The following is a 16,232-nucleotide window of genomic DNA, read 5'->3' as shown; positions in this document are numbered from 1 at the left end:
GGCTGGCCAGGTGGGTGCAGCCATCCCACACTCTATTCCCTATTGTATATCTCACACACTCTAGTCTTTGTAATCATATCTCCCATTCACTGTTTTGTTTTTTTTTTGCCCCTGCCCTAAGCGTCCCATGCTGTTTCTTTGCAGATTCACAATGCTGTGCTTGGGGAGGAGTGATCCACTCATGTGTAGCCATCCAAGTTCTTCACCTCCTTCTCTGGGAGCAGAGAGCTAGAAGGTCACTGCTAATCCACCATTTTTCAGGAACCCCCCTGTAGTATTTCTTATAGGGCAGGTCTCCAAGTAGCATATTTTCTCAGTTTTTATCTGAGAATGTCTTAATTTATTCATTTTCAAACAATAGTTTTGTTGGATATAGGATTCTTGGTTGACAGTCTTTCCTCTAAAATTTCAAATATGCTTTCTGGCAAATTTGCTTTCTGGCATTTTCTGCTTTCTGGCATCCGTTACATCTGATGATAAGTCACCTGTTAATCTTATTCAGCATCATTTGTACATGATGAGTTGTTTTCTCTTATTGTTTTTAAGATTCAAGATTCAAAGAGATTCTGTTTGTTTTTGGCTTTTGACAGTTTGATTCTGACATGTCTGTATGTGTATCTCTTTGATTTTATCCTATTTGGAGTTCATTGAGTTTTTTGTATGTACAGATTAAAGTTCTTTTCCATCAAGTTTGGAGATTTGGAACATTATTCCTTCCCCTTTCTCTCTCTTCTCTTGCTGGCACTTCCATTATGTGTATGTTTGTACCACCCTTAATGATGTCCCACAGGTCTCTGAAGCTCTGTTCCTCCTACTAGATAATCTCCATTAACCTGTCTTCAAATTTGCTGGGTTTTCTGCCTGCTCAAAGCTGTTTCTGAGCCCCTCTAGTGAATTTTTCATTTTAGTTATTGTACTTTTCAAATTCAGAATTTCTATTTAATGCTTTTTAAATAATTTCTGTTTTTTTATTGATATCCTCTATTTAGTGAGATATTGTTCTTGTACTTTCCTTTAAACATGATTTCCTTTAGTTTTTTGTTAAAAGATTTTTCCTGGTATTCCAACATTTGAGCTACCTCAGGGAAAGTTTTTATTGACTTCTTTTTTCCTGTGTATAGGCCATACTTTCCTATTTCTTTTTATGTCTTATAATTTTTTGTTGAAAGCCAGACATTTTAAATAATGTGGGTACTCTGGAAATCAGATCGCTTTCCCACATCCCCAGGGCTTGTTATTGTTGCTTTTTATTGTTTTTGTGGTTGATGATGTTTCTTTCTTTCTTCAGTGACATTACGAGACTCATTCTTTAATATCTTTATTTTTTACTGTGTGCAGCCACCAAAGGCTCTGTTCAGTTATATTAATGATCAGCTAATAACTGGACAGAGATTTTTTTAAATGACGTAAAACAATAAGTCTTCACACTTTGCTAAAGGGTTCTGTGTGTGTGTGTGTGTTGGAGCTCACCTTCATTGCTCTAACACTTTACAGCTTTACCTTAGCCTTCCCTTCCTGCTTGCCCAGAGCCACAAGTCAGCCAAAGGTGAGAGATTAGGGCCTATCTTGCCCAGAAAGGTGCACAGCCCTGTACATGTGCGTGGCCTTTTAGATTCCCAGGTGTATGTCAGGGCTTTTCAAGGCCCCCTATGGATATCTCATTTCTCAGATTTTTCTTTAAGTTTTTTGGCCATTCTCTTGTTTGCTTCAGATGATATGGCTGCTTCATGTAACTGGTGGAATATTAAATTATATAGCTGATTTTTTTTTTGTCAATAAATGCCCTAGGGATAGAGCTTCACTCAATGAGTGAGCTCTGAGTCAAGTCAAATTAAGACAAGCCCTGTGAATAGTGCTTTTCCGGGAAGCTAACACACAGGTCAAATAATAAGAATTCTCTGGGGATGGGGCTTTTTAAAGATTTCCAAAACTATTCCATCCTTCCAATGGCTGTTAGGCCGCTAGTTTTCACAACTGCCATGGTTCCACAGCTGCTTGTTTTCAAGGTTACTGTGGAGGTAGGGAAAAAGAGGGGATGGAAATAGGGCAAGTTAAAATGCAATAAAGCTCATTGTTCTTGCTGAGATTCATCTATTTTTTTGAATAAACACTCCTCAGATTGTTTCAAGCCTTTGACTAACCAGTCTTAGCCACCCCATTGTTTTCATGGAGGAGCAGATTTTCAGAAGTCTATACTCTGACATTCCTGAACTGCTTCTTCCAGCAATATGTTCTTAATATCCAAAAAAACATGTTGTTAAAATCAAGTGCTCAGGGGCCATGCCCCAGAGAATGAGGCCCATGGACTCAGTCAGATACCACTTCTGCTGGACTCTAATCTGCCCTATGCTTTAGCCTTTGGACACTGTCGCTATAGAGTGGGTATAGAGCTGCCCCATTCTGTCCAATTTGGGTCTGCTCTCATCTGGCCTATGAGAGTACCCAGAGCTCACTTTCATGTATTAATAGCTCTCTACAAGAGAAGCAACTCACAGATGAAACCAGAATCTAACTCACTGGTCCCACCCATTCTTGTAGTCTAGTGGCCAGGGGCACTTGTTGAGGAAATGTGCACTGTGGTGGTAGTGTGTCACATCAGCATTTCCTCTGTGGTCAGGAATTCTTGCTGAAGATTTTCTGTGTGTTCCGGAACCTGATGAAGATGAGTGTCTTCCCTCGGGACTGGATGGTGATGAGACTGCTCACAAGCAAGTGAGTATGGAAGGGGCCTGCATCCACATCGACAGAGCTGTGCTCAGAAGTATGTGTGTACTTGAGATAGAAAAAGCGTGAGCAAGACAGAGATGAAGGCCAAGGCCATGGGAACAGAGAGGAGAGGGCAAATGGGAAAAATGTCTGGAGGCACAATTAGCAGATTTGGCCATTGATATAACAACAAGGAGAGGAGAGAATCAAAGACAAGCCATAAACGGAGTCTAAGTGCCTGATAGATGATGGCATAGTAAGGATAGAGAAGGAAATGTTAATGGTGTGAAATATAATACCCAAACAATGGTTCCTTCTTGAGAAAGGCCTGCTCAGTGGCCTATTGTACTCTTCTGCTCTGTAGCTTTAGGCATTGTCCCAAGCCCTCTTCCCAATTTGAGTTATGTTGTCTGCCAGACAGAGCTTGCATCCCACTGCTGGTGCCAATTGCCCACCTGAGACCTGTCTGTAAAAATTTCCTCTAGGGATAACACTAACTTGCCTCCAGGAGAAAGCTACTTGGCCTCCACACTCTAGCCCATTGCCTCCTCCCACTGATCTGCCTTTTATTATATATCGGCATTATATAGAATGTAGTGACATTATTTGTTAGATAGATTAGCATGGTCCAAGCATGGTCTTTTCACTTAGTACCTTTTATAGGACACTACCACTTTTTCCAAAATTGCAAAATGTTTTATACAGAACAGAAGAATGGTTATAAACTAAGTTGCACATTTTCTCAAGTAATGACTTGTCCATTTGAATCCTTCTTGTTTCTAACTCTTAGCTCCACTTAGAGCACTTCAGGCTCCCCAGACTATCCTGCAGGAACAGCCTCTTCTTTTGAGGCTTTTACTCTTTAAATTTGTCACCCCCTCTACTGGTGGACTAGTCTCTCTAATGCACTGTTTTTACCTTGTTCTTCTCTACACCAGAGCCCAGAACTAGATTTATGTGAGACGTAAGTCCCTTTGCTAGGCAGCCAAAGCCCTGTGTAATCAAACCCTCACCTACCTGTTGCACTTCACTTTCTCCCCACTTCACACTCCTTTTCCAGTAGGACAGCCTCCTATTGCCTCCCATATGCCCAGGCTAAGATTGAGAGTGAGACTCTAGATCTGAAATCTAATGACTCACAGATGAAAATAATAGTGTATGACAAAAGCAAGGATTTAATAACTATAAACCCCCATTGTCAAGTAAAGAAATAAAATTATATTCTAAATCCTACAAAGTAATCTTTATATGTATGGATTACCCAAGTTCCCAAAAATACTAGAATCACTCTTTGAACTAGAAGAAACCTTAAAGAATCATCGAACCTACCCCCTTCGTTTTATAGGCAGGGAAACTGAGGCCCAGAGAGAAGAAATATGAATACCAGGTAATGGCAAAGCTAGATCTAGAACCCACTAATGTCCTGTGCTAGCCTGACAACTATGGGGCATTTCTCTAAGATTGGTTTTCTGTAGAGTTTGTGCCATCTTCCCTTTCTTTTATAGTCACATCTTACATGGAAACAAATTTACTCAAGAAGTTTGTACACAGCCATAGACAAATGACACTAAGCTATCAAATGTCATTGTTAGTTTTTAATTCTGCCAATGCCTTGTTTCCTCACTGCAGTATTATAGTCACTACTGTCCAGTACCTGTCCTCTGCACTGCACAAGAATTTCACAGAGACAGACTTCGACTTTAAGGTATGTGCTCCTGAAATCCATCACTATCTTTGCAGTTAACCTAGAAATCCGAAACCCAAGCTCACTTGTTTTTCTTTATTAATATATTTATAGTCTCAAACTTCTAAGCCTGATGGTGATTATAATATGACCTGGGAGCCCCCCTTTTGGGAGCCAGACATCCCTGTGTGTGCTTTCTAGTCCAGAGTCAACACTTTTGGCTTCAGAAGAAGTCAGGAAAGTAAAAGGGAAAAAAATCCTGTTTGCAACGATATTTAAAAAGGAAAAAAATATCAGGATCTTAAGATTATAAAATGGATTCTGTGCTACACATGCCTGCATTTAGTAACTCTCCCTATAAGGTTAAGGTCTCAGAATGTCAAATGTTTCCTCTTTCTCTGTCTCTCTAGGTGTGGAATTCTTATTTTAGCCTGGCAGTTCTGTTCATAAATCAACCAAGCCTTCAACTAGAAATCATCACTTCAGCCAAAAGGAAGAAGATTCTAGATAAGTAAGACAGATGTCTCCTGTTCATCTCCTTACCACTCGCCCTGATGGGGCTATGTTTCCACAAGAGGCTCTTTCAGAAGTCCACAAGGTTCTCTGCTGGGTAGTTTCCCAAGGGGCCAAGTGTGAGAGTTCAGTTGAGAGCCAAATGGCTTAGCATTTGGGGAAGCATTAGAAACAAACAGTGCTGAAGTACTGTCTTCATAAGGTTTGCAGCCCTATCTTCCTAAACCTTCTCCTCCTAACAGCTGGTTTCTCTGTTACTATTCCCAGGTATGGGGACATGCGTGTGATGATGGCTTATGAACTCTTCAGCATGTGGCAGAATTTGGGTAGGTCTTCTCTCCTTATTCTTCCCTTCCACATATTACATAGCCAAATAGAAAGTAACAAGACTAATAATTTTTCCAAGGCTTTATAAATGTTAATTCAGACCCAAGAGATCCTTACATATCTGTAACATAACACCGCAGATGGATGGTGTAGCATATGTGCATAAAGCCCTTGGCAGGGAGAGTTTGGCTGAGAAATAAGACCCCAGTAGTATATATGCACAATCCATTTTTTGAGAACTAAAATCAAAAGGAAATTGAAAAAAAGCAAGAGGAAAAATCCTGTAGTTTTTTTCCAGTTTGAGAACCCATGCCTGTAAGATCCTCTGTGCTCTCCCTGTCCCAGACTAGATGTTGCAGGCTCAAAAGCATAGGTCTTAGAGGTACCCAGCACATGTACAAAGGATGCTATTAATTTTAATAAAGATTGAAACACTTCTTGGGTCTCTGGTATTCATGAATCCAGATCATATAACCTGACACTAATTGCATGAAGGAACTTGTAGCCTCTGAGTGAGATTGATTTTGACTTCCCTTCTTTGCACAGCTTCTATAATATCCACTGCTTTGAGTCTAAACTTATCAGATCACTGTTTTGAGTAGAATTTTTGGGTTGTCATAGTGACTAGGTGGGCCATCCTGTGATACTTTAGGGTTCTAAATGGACTGTCAGGATTCTAGAGAAGCTACTGTTAATATTTCAAGTGAAATCTGCTTTCAGCTGAGCCCATGGCTCTAAAGCTGTAGGAATGATGGTCATAAAATCCTCTAGTCCTCTGTTAACTATCTGTTAACCATCCCTGCCACTAACATAAAGGCAACAAGCAAGGTTTGAGTTATTCCTGCCAGCAGTGGGGGCTTCTATCCCTGGGTGGGGATGCATTTCCCCAAGCAGACTTTCTAGCTTTGGTACTCTTATTCCCTGTATCCAGCACAGTTTGGATATGGATTTTAACCCTGAAGGTGGCTCCAAAATACCCAGGAATGTAAGAGATTGGCAATTACGCCGAATACCAAGATCAGAACATGCAGAATCAGCCTCAGGGCTAACATTTGCTTCTTAGATAGGCTTTCAAAATGGAAGAAAACAAAAAAGATGCAAGATTTGCCTGATAAAGCCAGTCCTGGCTCATTGCTTTTGGTGGAAATGACATTCTGTGGTCGCTAAGAACTGGTTTTACTTGGCTGTAGCAATCATTACACATGCCCACAATTTGTCTCCCCCTCAGTCTCTGAAAGACTGAAATCAGAGCTCTGGCTGATGATTTGCTCTGTTTCACCTTTGCGAGAAAAGAAAAGTCCTATCCCACAGTCCTCAGGGTTGACTCTGGCTTCAGGTAACAAGCCCAGGATCCCAGGCCAGTCAGAGGGGAGTGCACATCACTCACTCACTGTGGAAAGGCCTCATTAAGGAAGCTGAGGGATGAGCTGAGCTGAGCTGAATAGGTGAAGTGCTGTCATCAGAAATGCAATGTGATGATAGGGGGTTTCAGGGTGGGCAAAGCGAGCCTATCAGACCAGGGCTGTGCAGGAGGCTTCTGCTAGCTCAGGAGGTGGACCTCTTCAGCATATATGAACACAGGCAGTGAAAAGGCCCATGAACTTCAGACCTGTGGGGGCTGAATATCCTCATCACTTAAAAGCCTCTGGGCTAGAGGTAGAAACCCCAGGGAGAGTGCATTGTGTTTAAGCAGAAACATGTGGATTTTCCTTGCTAAATAAATGCTATGAAGAGATCATCTGAAACTATCATAGCTTACTCAGAAACTCATTCTGTCCAGAGTAGCAAACTCTATTCCTTGACTTCGTACAGACTTTCAGGTAGTTGTGGAACCTTTCAGGAAATTCTTTGGAAAAGCAGTTTTGTGCCTATTGAACATTTGCTTTAACTGGGCTGGGCCAATTTTATCCATGAACTCTAAAAAGCTGAGAGAAAGTATCTCAGAAAACCATAGGAGAGAGTTTACTTTGCTCTTGGAAGCTTCCAGTACAGATCATAGTATGTGCTAAGGCCCCATTTGGGAATCTCCCGCAGGAGAAAAGTAGCTATGAATGAATATCTGCTGGGTTTTGTCGTTCAGGTGAACATAAGATCCACTTTATTCCGGGAATGATTGGTCCTTTTCTTGGTGTGACACTGGTACCACAACCAGAAGTGAGGAACATCATGATTCCCATCTTTCATGACATGATGGACTGGGAGCAGAGGAAGAATGGCAACTTCAAACAGGTAAGATGATACCTGGCAGTGTTCACAGTGCTCTGGGATAGATCCCTTCTGTTCAGGCGGGTGGCCTAGATGACCAGCCCATGGTTTTAGTGAGGATGGGCTGTAACTTGGTCAGCTTGAATCCTGTTCAAGGATTTTCTCTTACTTGCTGGCCAAAATTGATTTTTGGATTTTCTTTATGAAGCCAGAGGGCAGAAAAGAATCAAAGGAAAGGAATGAACTTTCTGATCAAGGAGAAAATGACTGAGACTGTAACCTCTCCGATTCATTCAGGATAGAGCCCTGGGAACGTGTTGTCTTTCTTCTCCAGAGAATTCCCACCATATGGTCCAGGCATTTCTAGGGCTGGAGCCCAGACCACATGACCCTCATGGCTCAGGGTAGCCCAGGATTTCACAGACTGCTACACACAGGTGTTGGTACAGGAAATGCAGGCCTCTTGGCTTCTGACTGAGTGGCTTCAGGCTATCCTCCTGTGCCTTTCTTCTGCCACCACTGAAGTGGGGGACATGGTCCCTGCCTTTATATCTGAAGCTCCAAGGAATAGTACTGGGACCAATAGGGGCTAAAGGTAGAAAAGCCAATCTTAGCCAATAAAAGAAATAACTTGCTAGCAGCAAATACTATCCACTGTGAGGTGGCCTGCTTTGGGAGATAGGGAGTTTCTCTTTGCTGGTGATCTTCAAACAGAAGCTCCCAGGAGGCCTCTAGGGGAGATTTCTGCATTGGCTTGGGAGTTGTACCAGTTCCCCACTAAGCTCCCTTTGCCTCTGTGATCCTGGGATGAACCAGTGATCTTAGAGTGGGTAACTGCAACAGTAAGGAGCAGACCAGGCAAACATTAGACTCCAGTGGACTGGTGTACTCCTGTTTGCGCTGTTGTACTCTGCTGCTCCAGGTCCCCTCCCTATCTTTTTGCTCTGTTCTGGGAAGCACAATCTACCTGTACCTCCATGTGTGAAGAAAGATCCCTTGTTATAATCAGGCCCTTCTCTTGGGAGGCTTGTGGCCAGCAGGTTGACCCAGTGAGACAGGGCAGGCTCTAAACTGGGAGTAAGATACTTTGACTTCTAGGCCGGGCGTAGTGGCTCACACCTGTAATCCTAGCACTCTGGAAGGCCGAGGCGGGTGGATCGCTCGAGGTCAGGAGTTTGAGACCAGCCTGAGCAAGAGCAAGACCCCGTTTCTACTAAAAATAGAAAGAAATTATCCGGCCAACTAAAAATATATATAGAAAAAATAAGCTGGACATGGTGGCACATGCCTGTAGTCCCAGCTACTCGGGAGGCTGAGACAGTAAGATCACTTAAGCCCAGGAGTTTGAGGTTGCTGTGAGCTAGGCTGACACCACGGCACTCGCTCTAGCCTGGGCAACAAAGCGAGACTCTGTCTCAAAAAAAAAAAAGATACCTTGACTTCTAGACCTAGCTCTACCTGACTTTACATGACCCCAATCAAGTCCCTGCTGATGCCTCTTCTCTACACAGAGAGAGTGGGATGGCATCGATCCCTAAGGACCCCAGATTTCAGACTTTCTATTTTTTATGAAATGTATATTCAAGCAACTGACTCATCAGGCCAGACAATAAATGTACGACAGTCCCTGCCCTGGACATGTAGCCGACCACTATTTAAAAGGCTGTGTTTATTCATCCATCCTCACTTTCTGCTGATGGAACTTCAGAGGCCCTATTTGCCTTCAGTGATTTTACTATTGTAATTCAGTTATTTTTTTATTGCTTCTTTGCTTTAGGATTCTTTTGTCCCTGTATGGAGTGAGAAAAGGCTTCTGTTATAGCACATTAGTAAATGCAGCCATGCTGCGTTTTATTTTGTTTACGTGAAATATCTATATAAATAATACCATAATGCCACACTTTAAAGGCTCGTGAAGGGTTAAAAAGATTTTACTGTACATCATTTAAAAACTAATTTCTCACATCAGAGTAAGTCCAGTGAGACCTATTAGAAAAGTGGTTGATATGTTCACAATGTCAGGTTCATTTAAAAAAAAAAAAAAAAAAAGAGGGCCGGGCGCAGTGGCTCACACCTGTAATCCCAGCACTCTGGGAGGCCAAGGCAGGAGGTTCACTTGAGGTCAGGCCTCAGCAAGAGTACCCCATCTCTACTAAAAATGGAAAAAGTTAGCCAGGCGTGGTGACACGCACCTGTAGTCCCAGCTACTCTGGAGGCTAAAGCAAGAGGGTCATTTGAGCCCAGGAATTGGAGGTTGCAGTGAGCTATGATGACACCACTGCACTCTACCCAGGGCAATAGAGTGAGACCTTGTCTGAAAGAAAGAAAGGAGGAGAGGAGGGGAGAGGAGGAGGAGAAGAGAAAGAAGAGAAGAGAAGAGAGAAGGGGGAGAAGGGAGAGAATGGAGAGAGAGGAGAGAGGGGAGAGAGAGAAAAGTGTCTGAATGATGCCCTTGCAGATCCATGGAGTAGGAACAAATGTAATATTGTTCCTCATGGTTTAAGTATCCAATAATATATGCAGGGGGCTCAGTGATGGGGCAGTGGCAAGAAAGGCAGCCCTCAGGGCTTTAGGTCCTGTGGGTACAAACAGTGGAGCCTGTTATCCTGAAGGAGAATCTCCGAAGGAAACACTCACGTCTCATTCAACCCCAACTAATGCTAGCCATTAGAGTGAGGACCAGCTTCCCAGCAAATTCCCTTCCTTTTTGACTAGCTGACTAGAGGGTAAAGTTCTAACTGTGTTTTTTGTATACAAATTATTTTGAATTAATATCTTTAAAGAAAGAAAAACACTTGACAAAGGCCTCTTTTGGATCCAAAATACTTTTCTCTCCAGGGAATCCTTACCTTTTGCCCTCTCTCCTCCCCTTTGCAAAGTTGAGGGAAAGTGGAGTCCAGGGGAGCCCACTGGGTGAAATACACTGGGAAAAAATTAGTAAAAGAGCAATTAGGAGGAGAAGGAAGGGGATGGAGCCTGGGACAGACTGCCAAATTCAGCCTCTACAGTAGAAAATGATGGAGGAGACACAGTAATGTTCTTATGAAGCATTCGAATGTTTTGGATAGATGAATGAATTGAATCAGAAAAGGGGCCTGGAAACCAAACAGACAGAGAGAATGGCTTCTGTTGTAAAGACAGTAAGCTGTAGTGGGCTTATGTGGAATGTGAGGCTGAAGTGGGCATTGCTGGTTTAGGAAGGGAGTTTGGTAAACTCACAGACACTTATCTTAGCCTTCCAGAAGGTTTACAAACCAGCCAGCCTTAGCAAACTAGCCAATAAAACATTCACCTCTCCAGCACCTTAGCTAGTTTAGCTCTTGAGGTTTTTCTTACTAGAATCCCAGCTGCCCTTGCCAGCATAGGCCCAGAGCTGTAGGTATCAGAATGGAAAGAGGAGAATCTGTACTGACATGTCTTTCATTTTGCCCTGAATCATGATTTATATTCATCTTCTAGTCTGAATTCTTACATTCTCGGCCTGATGGTTAAGAAGAATAGAAGTTAGGGTGGAAGGAGTGACAAATAAAGAGGATCACTTGAGCCCAGGGGTTTGAGACCAGGCTGGGCAACATAGTGAGACCGTTAAATTAGGAAAAGGGTACCTAAGACTTTTAAGTCCTACTTCTTATTTAAACCACTAGGCTGGGAGGCCTTCCTATTTGGGGGAGGCAGTTTTCTTGGTGCTATAAATGAGATCCTATCTTCTCTGGGATTTGTCTGGAGCAAGGAGAAAATCAGGAAGCAATTTCTCACCATTCTAACCTATTGCAGGGACTGGATTTCCCATTCTTCCTCTGAGGTTGGCTCAGGTTTATGAAGTCTCTGCTTCCTTCTAGGTGGAGGCTGAACTGATTGACAAGCTGGACAGCATGGTGTCAGAAGGGAAAGGTGACGAGAGCTACAGGGAACTCTTCAGCCTGCTGTAAGCCGCTCCAGCCCCAGGCGTCTCATACTGGGGAAGGGGGGCCAATGAAGGGTAGAGGTTTTAACTGTATTTGGGCAAGCTTTAGAGATTAGTTACCAAGAGAGCCCCTAGTTGTTCCTGGTGGTAGCAGTGCTCACCTTCTGTCAATAAGAAAGCAGGGTCTTTCAGGGATCACCATAGTTGACTGAAGAGGTAGAAACAGGTAATAACTCTGAGCTCCTAGATTTGCTGACAGGGAAAAGGATCATCATCTGTCTTCATAGCATGTACTGCATCCAGTTGGGCAAAGAGCTCACAGGGACTCAGTTAGGGGTCAATGCTGGCATTTCTAGTAGGGAGAGGGGGAATAAATCCTCTTTTAAAAGAAGGGATCCTATTTGCCCTGCTTTGTAAGATAATACAGTCAGCTTAAAAAATACTGTGCTGGGCTCTTGCATAAGTCACACACCTCTCTCCAGGCCAGTCTTCTGTGTGTGAAATGAGGTGGTTGTTCTTAATGACATCAAGGTTTTCCAGCTCCACCATTCCGTGGCTTCTGTCTTGAGTTGATGGAGGCCTCTAAGAGACCTAAGGAGGGACTGAGGGGAACTATGGCCCTCCCAGAGGTAGATAGTGGTGTTGCTATTTTATCTTCATAAAAAATGAAATCTTGAGACATTTACAGCTCTAGAGTACATCTTACTCATCATTTCCAGCTTTGAGATTTTCTTTGTTTTGGTGCCATTTGAAGACAAACATATTTTACCAGTCATAATACTGTAAATTTTCTTACAGCTTTACAGTGTACAAATTGTATTGACATTTCTTATCTTATTTGATCCTCACAACACATCTGCAAGGTGGGCAGGGGAGAGATTATCCTTCTTCCCACCTCAGAGGTAATGCGGCTGAGCTCAGGGAAGTGCTAGCATGTCCTCAGTTGCATGACTGGGAAGAGGCAACTCTGGAAGGAGGAAACTGGAAACCTTCCAGTTTCAAGCGGGGGGAATCTTTCTGCTAAACCATGCCTGTTTGGTTTCTTGATGAGTCATGAGAGAAAATGTCAATTTACATTAAATATAAATATAATTTGTGAAAATGAACCCATCCTTTAGTATTTCTCTTTTAGCTAAAGATATTTCTAATTGTGGAAACAAGGCAGAGAAATCTCTTCCTTGGCCGCTAACAAGTAACTTTGCTACAAAAGAAAAAGTATAAAAATAGTGGACAATTACTAATTACCTGACCAAATAGTGTTCATAAACTCTTTTAAAATCAGTCTGAGAACTGAGAGCCACTGATAACATGGAGCAACATTTCCCAATTTGGATTTTGGGAAGATACTTGTAGGTATACTGAAAAAATGTAAATCATGGGCTAATTAGTTTAGAAAAGAGTCAGTTAAACAAGTCTCTTTATTGTAGGACTTCTCAAAGCCTTTAATGTATAAAAGAATAAGAGTGGTAGTATGCTTCTATAATCCCAGCTACTCTAGAGGCTTAAGCAGGAGGATTGCTTGAGCCCAGGAGTTTGACATCAGCCTGGGCAACATAGCAAGACCGCATCTCAAAAAAAAAAAAAAAAAAAAAACAGATATGGAAAATCTTATCAGCATTTCCCACGCTTCTGTGCTCACCTTCTCCTGTCCTCCAGGACAGAGATCACTGTAGAACACAGTTTGAGAAATGCTGATACAGTGGCTTTATCCACACAGCTCAGAGGTCAGAGTCAATGGTCTTGTCTTCTCTAACATCAGTCACATGGGAAACACTCATTTTGCCAGAAGTCAGGCCTAGAAAAGATGCTCTGTTCAGGGAGACAATAATCGTAGCAGTAGCATTAACAGCAGCCAGGCTATGGGTTTGAGTCTCCAGTGTTGGGCCCCCAGCTGGGCCTGCCACTCCAGGTGACTCTCATGATATTAGAGAGCAAGGGACAGTGTGGGAAGTAATTAGGAATAGAATTCTGTGGAGTGAGAACTGGACCTATGGTCATTACTGGAGCAGAGTTAAAGTCATTGTCCCCTAGAAAAGCCCTGTAGGATAGCAGAGGATCTCAGAAGCCAGCCTTTTTGGAGAAGCCAGAGGCTGCCCTGAGGTACCAGAAGCATGGGGCTATCAAGTAAGAAAAGAGCCTAGGCATTTAGCTCTTGGCTCCGACATATTTTTCTTGGGAGTATCCTCTGACAGTAGAGATGGCTAAATGTAGCTCCCTGGACTTGCTCACTATCCGTCATGCTGGGCCCCTGAAGCTACTGAGAAGCCTTCCCTTGGTTTATGTGAAGATATTGGTTTGTATGTTTGCTGAGGATGGCTCTGGGCAGTGATAGAGGCAGTCAGCCAATTGGAAAGCAAGGCTTATCCTGCAGTGGGCTGTTACTCAGCTTCTCCTTCAGAATAAACCTCACCGTGTATACCTAAGGTGGCTGGGGCCTTGAACCCCTCTCTCACCTTTACCTTGGTGGCATCCTTAGGGACTTGTACAGAAAAATGGGAGGTGTGTTCATTTGTTGCTGCTAGTTCAATAACCTCCTTGTCTTTGCTTTCTGCTGCATGGAGTAGAACCCAGCTGTTTGGGCCCTACCCCAGGTAAGACTGCAGTGTGGTAAGTCTGCCGTCTCCAGATCCACCACAGCTCCCATGGGCTCATGGACCTCACTCTTGCACCCAGAGAAGGCTCATGAATTGTGTTTGCTTCCCCTGTCCCTCCACCAATAGCCTACTGGAGAAAGTTGAACAGGAAACATGGCGTGAGACCGGCATTTCCTTTGTGACCTCTGTCACCCGCCTCATGGAACGTCTTCTTGACTACAGGTATCTTCTCAGGCACCTACCCAACCTCTTCTCTGGTCCAGATGCTCTCTAGCAAGGAATTCATGACCTTAAAGCTGAGATCATGTGCCCATCATCGGGAGGACTGTTCTGATGTGGGGTGCCATCACAGTTATTAGGAATCTGCTGATGACCAAGGAGGTGGGGAGAGAGAAAGCATGAGTGTGTGCACCTTCTCCCAGGAGTAAGCTAAGGCTTTCTGGAATCCTCCCCTAAAATGTAGGCACATTTACCCAAGAAGCATCCCAGGGACATGTAGCCATCTGGCTTTCCATCCAGAAAAGTCAAGGCTCAGATAAAGGGGCACAGCATGGGAGAAAAGAAAAGCTGTCTCCAAAGCAAGGCAGGGAACAGCTGTAGGTCCTTAGTGCAGAACTTCCTCAGAGTCATATGGCAGATAAGGAGGGAAATATCACCCAGAGGACTTTCAGTTGACTTTTCCAGGGACTGGGGAACTCCACTTTCAATGCCTATATTCTGTGCCTAAAGTCTATCTATTTCTGTCCCCTGGTCCTGGCTAGAGCAGACTAGAGGAAACAGCCCATGAGCTCAGAGATTTTTGTATTATGTTCAGTCTGAGAGTTAATGTGGAATTAGAATTTTTTGTTAAAATTGGCTTTCCTGATCTATCATGGCTTTCAATTTGTGCAAAAGTGACAATGAGACTACTACTGCAGCTTTAATTATTCTCTCCACGGGGTTCAGGTGATGGCTAAGGGTGCCTTAACCCAGCTGCAAGCAATACTTACCTTCTCTGTGCTACAAGCAGTGCAAACATCAAGAGGGTAGGGGGGCATTTTCAACCCATGGATCAGGAAATGAGGAAGTTTAGGCCACTTCCAGTTGCTGATGAAGTAGAACATGCTGCTATGCAAAAGACTCAGATGTCCAATACACTGGCCTGGATAATGGAAATGGAATTCCTGAGACATGTGCTCACATCTTTAGTGTCCCTTTTTTCTGTAGCACAGCCATGCTTATGTGAGCTTTGGCCCATTTTCCTGGGCCTTATAAGGTCAGAGCTGACCTTTTGAGGACCCCTTTTACAGCAGGGGACTCCTTTGTTCACACCAGCTCCCCAGCCTCTCCTGCACCTGCCATTAGACAGGAAGAAAGGTGGGCAGAGCTCTGTGCCTCCTCCTCACTGCAACATTTTCTTAGGGTTGGCCTTATTCACTGTGGCCTACCAAAAAGAGCAGAAATTAATTCCTTAGGCTCCAAGGCCTAGTTTTAGCTGCTTGTTTGATTTCTTTAGCTATCTTCTATAAGCAACTCAAACTTATGCCCCAAACCTATTTCATTCCCCATTTCTTGTCTCAGTGGTGGTCCTATGAAACAAAGTCCAAAGTCTTTGATATGGCATCAGAGGCCCTTAATGAACTAATCTTTGCCCACTTCTCCAGCCCTGTCTCCTGGCTATCCCCAGTACTCATGCAATGTAACCCAGCTTCCCACTGTTGCTCCCTAATATGAAAGGAAACACCATGATGTTTATGATGGCTCCTATCTATTGAAAATCTACCATGTGAGTGCTCTACATACATTGTCTCTAATCCCATAAGCATCCCTGAAAAGTAGCTTTACTGTTTTTACCCATGAGGAGACACAAGTAGGAAGTACCATTGCCAGGATTTGAACCCAGATCTAGCTGACTCAAGAGCTATGCCCTTGTGCCTGTAATCCTAGCACTTTGGTAAGCTGAGGTGGGAGGATCACTTGAGGCCAGAAGTTTGAGACATAGCAAGACCCCATCTCTACAAAAAATTTAAAAATTAGCCAGGCATGGTGGCGCGTGCCTGTAGTCCCAGCTATTCAGGAGGCTGAGGCAGGAGGTCACTTGAACCCAAGGAGTTTGAGGTTGCAGTGAGCTGTGATGATGCCACAGTACTCTAACCCAGACAGTAGAGCGAGACCCTATCTCAAAAAGAAAAAAACAAAAACAAAGAGCCATGCCCTATCTCTTCATACATATTGTCACCACTCAACCACTCATATCCTCCTTTCAGATTTCTCTGTATGCTGTGTCCTCTCCCAAGAGTGGCCTTCCAACTCACCCCCA

At 43.4% G+C, this 16,232-nt stretch overlaps 1 protein-coding gene across 1 annotated transcript in view; it reads left to right on the top strand.

Moving 5' to 3' along the window:
• DOCK3 (dedicator of cytokinesis 3) overlaps positions 1–16,232 on the top strand; it is a 351,565-nt gene that overhangs the window by 297,155 nt on the left and 38,178 nt on the right. Inside the window, exons 27-34 of the mRNA XM_045530466.1 lie at positions 2,618–2,712; positions 4,336–4,411; positions 4,801–4,901; positions 5,171–5,229; positions 7,311–7,459; positions 11,275–11,360; positions 13,904–13,930; positions 14,060–14,155. Coding sequence (XP_045386422.1) covers positions 2,618–2,712; positions 4,336–4,411; positions 4,801–4,901; positions 5,171–5,229; positions 7,311–7,459; positions 11,275–11,360; positions 13,904–13,930; positions 14,060–14,155 — 689 coding nt within the window. The remainder of the gene's footprint in view (positions 1–2,617; positions 2,713–4,335; positions 4,412–4,800; positions 4,902–5,170; positions 5,230–7,310; positions 7,460–11,274; positions 11,361–13,903; positions 13,931–14,059; positions 14,156–16,232) is intronic.

Source organism: Lemur catta, chromosome 18 (assembly GCF_020740605.2).
Source record: "Lemur catta isolate mLemCat1 chromosome 18, mLemCat1.pri, whole genome shotgun sequence".
Lineage (NCBI taxonomy): Eukaryota > Metazoa > Chordata > Mammalia > Primates > Lemuridae > Lemur > Lemur catta.
This window is presented reverse-complemented; position numbering and strand designations above follow the sequence as displayed.